The sequence below is a fragment of the Cibotium barometz genome, chromosome 4, assembly GCF_041138505.1.
Source record: "Cibotium barometz isolate CiBa-2024 chromosome 4, ASM4113850v1, whole genome shotgun sequence".
Lineage (NCBI taxonomy): Eukaryota > Viridiplantae > Streptophyta > Polypodiopsida > Cyatheales > Cibotiaceae > Cibotium > Cibotium barometz.
The window spans coordinates 7,937,413-7,944,267 of record NC_141049.1 but is presented as its reverse complement, the minus strand read 5'-3'; the positions used below and the strand labels follow the sequence as shown (position 1 = coordinate 7,944,267).

Genomic DNA, 6,855 nt, shown 5'->3' with positions numbered 1-6,855 from the left:
ATCTCCATACGTTGCTTCAAAGGGCCACAAGGGCCCAGAAGCAAAACATAGTCCTCACAAAGAGCTCAATGTCATGGGCAAGAACCATGACCCTGGAGAGACAGCATCCGCCGAGGCAGTGACCACCTAGGCAGAAGATGTTGGCAAGGCGTGGAGGGGTGGCACTTGAATAACCAGCCCAAAGGCAGACCCGATGGCCTTTTACATACCAATATATACACAAGGAAGACATGGAAATCTGAGAGTAATCAGGAAACGGTTTCGGTCTTCCTCAACAGGGTCAAAATAGCTAGAGTAGGGAAGAAAGAATATCTTCTCGGGCCCAATGGCAAAGGGCTGCCCTTCAAAACCTCTGAAGCTGCATCCTCAGAATCAAAATCTACTTGGAAGAAACCTCTTCCAATCAACCTGACATCTCGAAAAAGTGTGGAGTAAGGTCGGAGGGCAGAGCCGCCCAAGGACCCAATCCCAAGCCTAGAGACGGGAAGGGTGAGATTCAAAGATTCTGGCAATGAGGGTCGTTTTGGAGTCTTCCTCTATTTCGCCGGACCGTGAGCTCGGCTTTGGAAAAAACAATGGTTCGCCCGGCCGAGGGAGATTAATTAGCCATGATGCTAATCGAAGAAAAAGGCCGACTGGAACTCGGATGAGGAGCAATCCGAAGAACCACAAGGGTAAGAGGCACACAAGGAGGCGGAGGAAAGGAAGGGAGGGAGAAAAAGGGCAAAAAAAGAAAGAAAAAAAAAAGAAAAGAAAAAAGAAGATAAGAAGATAAGAAAAGGGAAAAAAAAGAAGCAAAGAAAAGAAATAAGAAGAAAACAAAAAACCAAAAGAAAAAAGAAGAAGAAGAAGAAGAAGAAGAAAAGAAAAAAGAAAAAAAAAGAAAAAAAAAGAAAAAAAGAAAAAAAAGAAAAAAGAAAAAAGAACAAAAAAACCAGGCGAAGAAGAGCGGGGGAAGGGCGGTGCAGCAAAGGCTGTGTAGAATGGAGAAAGCGAAGGAAGGAGGGGAAGCGGCAAAAAGCAAGAAGGGCTGGGGAAGGGCAGCATAGCAAAGGCTGCACAAAATGGAGGAAGCGGAGGAAGGAGGGGAGACAAAGAGAGGAGGGGAGGCGAACAAGGAGAGCAGGAGGGGATGGGGTGCAGACTGGAGATAGCAGCGGCGGGAGGAAGAGGGGCGGGCAGAAGTAGGGGCGAACAACAGGGAAGGAAGGAGGGGGGACGGAGGAAGGAAGGGGGGCGACACAGACGACAAAGGCAGAGGTTCAGGGAGCTCGCAGGTCTTCAGCACGCACGTTTATTAAGCCCGAATTTGTAACATATATACTCACATAATATCTTTGATACACTTCTACCTTTGTACAATGCCAAGCAGAGCCATATGTGGAGCAAATGAATGCTTAACAAGGTGTTGCATATTAACCCATACCAGCTAAAAATTTGCTCAAATTTCAACTCATATCAACCTATTGATGAGGCAATTGTGGATGCTGTAGTGGATGAGAAAAGGGTAGCCATATAGACATCGAAGAGTATGCCAAAATGGATGGTGCAAACATTGCAAGATAACAAATTAGCTACTCCTTTGCTTAGCGGACATGTAAAGGTTCTCATCATGCATCTTATTCTTTTGTGGATCATACTCTCATTGCCAGTATATGCAATGAAGAGGAGGAACCAATTTTCTTGAAAAAGCATAGAAAAATAATCATTGAACATATGTCATGCAAGATTAATACGTCTTAATCCTCAAAAATGATACTTAGTATTTAGCACATTTGCCTTCTGATAACAAGGCCATTGGTACAAAGTGGGCTTTTAAACAGAAGCATAAAGCTGATGGTAACGTTGTGACCACTATAAGGAAACCTCTTGCTACACCAGTACACAGACAGATGCTAGGTTCGGTCTCCAAGATGCAGATAAACTATTTGATGCATCACTTTATTAGTAGATTATTGGGTGCCTTATTTATCTATGCAATATAAGAACAGACATTCCGTTTGGAATCTCCAGGTTGAGTAGGTTTATGTACAATCCCGGAAGTAAGCATTAACAAGTTGCCACGTAAGTATTCCAATACTTACAAGACACTCAAACCCTTAGACTATTCTATGCGAACAAGATTGATATTCAGTTGCTTTCAATGACTCTGATTAGGCTAGATATTATATGGCACGCTAGTGTCCACTAGTGGATATTATATGACATGTTAGTGTCCACTAGTGGCTTTTGCTTTCATCTTGGAGATTCATATATATTAAAGCAACCGACGACAGTGGCCACTTCGAGTTGTGGAGCTAAGTATAAGGTAGCTTTTACAATGACTGTGGAGTGTGTATGACTTAGACGCTTTTTGACAGTTCACTTAGTATTGGACAACAATCCCCCACCTCCATTTGCGCTAACAACCAAAGTACATTAATCCTTGCGAGAAACCCAATGCTTCATGCTCGCACAATGCACATTGAGGTGCATTATCATTATGTCAACAAGGAAAGACTCATTGCAAGGGAGATTAGCCTAGCTTATGTCTACGCACAACAATATGGCAAGTATGTTCATGAAAGTTCTCACACAAGATAAGTATGAAGCTTTTTGCAAAGCTTTGGGCTTATTGCCATTTGAGGATTGATTAACTACATAATCCCTGTATATGTTCACACCATCACTTCATGAAAGATTTATAATCATTTACATGGCAATTTTGTGTGGAGGCTAATAATGGGCCATGACACTTTTTTCCTCTTTAAAAAGTTTTTTCCCTTGAATGTGTACTCTTAAGAGTGTGTAAGTAACACGACACACTTGTACTTCACTCATTCTCATTAATCCACTTTGAGTATTGTGCTTATGTATTTCTCCTTGTTTGCTGCATCTTGCATGTGTGTTGCTACCTTAGTCTCCACTTCAACAATTAATGCCTATGTTCTGTTCAGTTTTCTTTTAAAAGAACAAAAAAGATGGATTCTGCAAAGATTCCATCCGCTTTTTTAAAAATCGAATCCACTGTTACCTTATTTGGAAATACGCTCAACGGCCACTGCATGCATCTCTGTCTCTCGTTTCTGCTCCTGCATATAGGAGCATAAGGAGAGAGGCCCTCTCTCTATCGCGCTTTCTCGCGTTCAGGAGGAGAGCTGCGACCCCTCACATTTTGGGGTAAGCTAGCGAGATGGCAGCTCAGAAACCCACAAAAAAAACACTGAAGTCCTAACTACAAAAAGCTTCCATACTTAGAAGCCCTCTAATAACACTCACATTGTTGGCTTGGATTCGACATTACCACGTTCGGAACATGTGTCACACATAATAAACATAATAAGGACTCCTTATCAGAGAGCCAGGGGATTCTTAAAGATGGCAATTAAATAGAAGCATTAGGGTGGCAGTCATGATATATGCCACAACAGATAGTATCATCTTGGATCAAGCATTCCCAACAATGTTATGATCGGAGAGAGAGGGGCATGCTCACAGCGGTATACATTGTATAAATAGCAGCAGGCAGACATGCAGTCATGATAGACAACACAACCTATGATGAAGCATTGCCAGTATGAGTCACGACATATGGTCGAAAAAAATCAGTTGATGCAAGGGCCAGAGGGCCATCTAATGAAGGCATATAGAGCTGCAATGGCAATGTGCATATCACTCAGAGCTGCACAAGCAGATACAGCATGGTCTAAAGAAACATCAAAAGCTATGAAGGACCAGCAACAGCACCATCATTATCATCTATGGCAATTTCAAGAGAGGCAACAGTAGCAACTGATTGGCTCCAACTCTGGCTGCGAACATAGGCCATGGCCTCCTCCAGCACAGACACGATCTCAGTCATGGTGGGCCTCTCCTTGCCCTCAAGCCGGACACACTTGGCAGCAAGATGGGCAATGATTTCCAATGCTTTGAGCTCATTTTCTGCAGGAGCTCCTGGCCGTTGGTCCAGTACAGAGGCAAGATCGTTATTGTCGATCCTGGGCACTGCAAAATCCACAATGTTCACAGGGCCATGGCTATGTTTGTGGATAGCCCGCTCCCCTGTAAGGAGCTCGAGGAGGACAACCCCAAAGCTGTAGACATCACTCTTGATGGTGAGATGCTGAAGGCGGTAATATTCGGGATCCATGTACCCCAGGGTCCCTGCTGCCATGAGAGAGAGATGAGAATTCTCACCAGGGCTGTGAGTAGAGAGCCCAAAATCCGAAACCCGAGCACTCCAGCCACCATCCAACAAGATGTTGGAGCTCTTGATATCTCTATGTATGATGGGGGGCAATGCATATGTATGCAGATACTCCACCCCTCTTGCAGCTTCAAGGGCTATTTTGATCCTCATCTGCCATGGCAAAACTCCAATCTCAAAACCTACTCTGCCTCTTCCATGCAAATGATCATGAAGGGTACCATTGGGCATGTACTCATATACTAGCATCCTCTCATCATCTTCATCACAGTAGCCCACCAGGCTCACCAGGTGCTTGTGGTGAAGCCTTGATAGAAACTCCAGCTCTGATTGAAAGGCACTCTCCTTCTCTTCAAGCTTCCTATCATTGGCTACAGCTTCCCTTTCCCCTCTCTTGATGGCCACCTCTCTCCCATCTGGTAGCATGCCTCTATACACAACTCCAAAGCTCCCTGCCGCAATCCTGAACTCGTCGGAGAAGCCCATCGTTGCTGCCGCCATCTCAGCTATGGTGAAGGCCTCACCTCTACCACCAGTCACGTCACCTCTGCTTCGCATCGACGATGTTGAGCTTCTCTGCCTTTTGATGACTGTTGGCAATGGCATGGCAGAGGTGCCTGCTCCTGATGTGGAGTTGTGAACCTTACCATGGGATCCATCAAAGATGATCCCACAAGGGTACCGGAGTTTTGCCCAAATCCACCAGGCTAAAGCTAGGAGGCCACAAAGGGACCCCAAAGCCCCTAAAACAGTGAGGGCAATGTAGCCTTTGCTGAATGTACTCTTGTATTTCACTATTTCTGATGAAGTGGGCGATGATGAGGGTGAAGTGGGCGGGCTTGGCGAAGGCACTGGGCTGAGGGCCGTACAAGAAATGTCCTGCCTGGTTTCACATCGCCCTGTCTGAACGAAAGAAGTCCGGCACCCGATTCTGCAAAGAGTGCATGCATGCTGGTTTGGATCAGCACAAATGCCATTTGATTTAAGTTGGAAGCTGCCGGACTCGCAATCTCCGGGAGTGCAGAAGGCAGGAACCGTCAAATTCAAAGGCAAGAGCTTTCCAGTGCCAAATTGCGCACCCCAGCACAAGACGGAGAAATTGGTGTACAGAACGCCGCAAGTGAAAGAATCGCCGGCAGCTATGGCGATGAACGGAAGCTCTGGTGGAGCGGCAATGCGGTCGGAGGTGCTATCTCCCCAGCAGACCACATAACGGGTGAAAGCATCGATGCCACAGCTATGGCGATCGCCCAAAGCTAGCGCTAGGAACTGTTTTCCGTCGGGGGCCTGCCGTTGATTGTAAGCGTTGTCGCCCCAACATTGCACGTTGAAAGTCTCCGTCAACCCGCAAGCATGATAGCCGCCCGCCTGGATTGATCGGAACGTCGCATTGGGAAGGCGAAAGTTGTCGGAATTTCCCCAGCATTGTACTGGGTTGACGGAAGAGTTTTCGCCCGCGGAAGCTTGCAACCCACAGACGAAATCAGCGCCAGATGCTAAGGAAGAGAATGAAAGTTGTGCCGGAACGGCGGAGGCGATGGCTTGATCCCGCCAGCAAAATGGGAGGCCGGGGCCCGTGCCGTTGACGGAGCTATCGGAGAGGGCGCAGACGGAGGAGTCTCCGACAGCGAGCTGTGAAAATGGGGCGTTCTTGAGGCGGTGGGGGGTATGGAGGTTTTGAAAGTTCCAGCAGATGGGTCGTGAGGTGTCGTGTCTTAGGGCGCAGAGGAGGCCCTTACCGCCGGAGAGTCCAAGGAACGGAATGTCGGAAGGGGAGGCGTCCACGACTGAGTTGCCCACGGAGCTCCAGCACTGAATCCTTTGAACGGAGCCCTGCAGAATGGAGCACACAAGAACATGCCCTTGTGCATTGTAGCTTGCAGCTACGGTGGCCATAGAGCCCAGTCCATTAACACTAGGGATCAAATCACCCAAAGGTAGAGAGGTGCAGATACACAAAAAGAAGAATACTGGGGGGTGCAAAACTGTGCAAGATACAGAGTCCCTCTTGCCTTTCTTGCCTAACAAAGCGTTTGAGAAAGAGGGTGTTGCTGCTGTGGTTGTGGTTGTGGTAGTAGCAGTAGTGGTGGTGGTGGTGGGTGCTGCTGCTGTGTAGCCAGCTTCTGCTACTTCCATTAGCAAGCTATCATCACGAGCTTCATTTCTATGCTATTCTCTGCTCTTCAGTGAAAGAGCATACTGAAGATCTACCTAAGTATCGACCTTCTGTAGAACACATTCATCATGGGTTGGCCCTCGGAGAGCAAAAAGATTGTGAGAGTACTATTTATTATTAGGTACTAGATACTACTAAGGTATTACTCAGGAGCCCAAATGTGGCCTTAAATACTACGGATGTATCATTAGTATCAAATCGGCCGTGTCAAACCCGCGTTTATTAAGGCCGCCTCATGCCTTAAGCTTGGGCGTTAGGGAATGTGCTCACAATTCTAATAGATAATCTACAAGAAATAAGGAAGGAGCAAAGTTGGACTCTCAATGTCTTTTTTTTTTTTGGGGCAAGAAAGTTACTTGCATATATTATTGCAGTAAAAAGCTATACATACGCACATCTCTAGACTGTGAATTTCAGGGGCTTAAGAAAATAAAGACTACAATTGTTGTGAGCTCATCATCTTGGGACATGAAAGGCCGGGTGAAGGGCCCAA

General features: G+C 46.3%; 1 protein-coding gene across 1 annotated transcript; it reads right to left on the bottom strand.

The window, feature by feature from the left end:
• Positions 1–3,337: 3,337 nt before the first annotated feature.
• On the bottom strand, positions 3,338–6,496 carry LOC147638850 (serine/threonine-protein kinase-like protein CR4). Its single transcript, XM_086785171.1, has one exon. It carries the CDS (start codon positions 6,320–6,322, stop codon positions 3,704–3,706), a length of 2,619 nt encoding a protein of 872 aa, XP_086641297.1. The 5' UTR covers positions 6,323–6,496; the 3' UTR covers positions 3,338–3,703.
• Between the last annotated feature and the right edge of the window lie 359 nt (positions 6,497–6,855).

Coding starts and splice junctions, on each gene's coding strand:
- LOC147638850 (XM_086785171.1), bottom strand. CDS start 6,322: ATGGAAGTAGCAGAAGCTGGCTACACAGCAGCAGCACCCACCACCACC.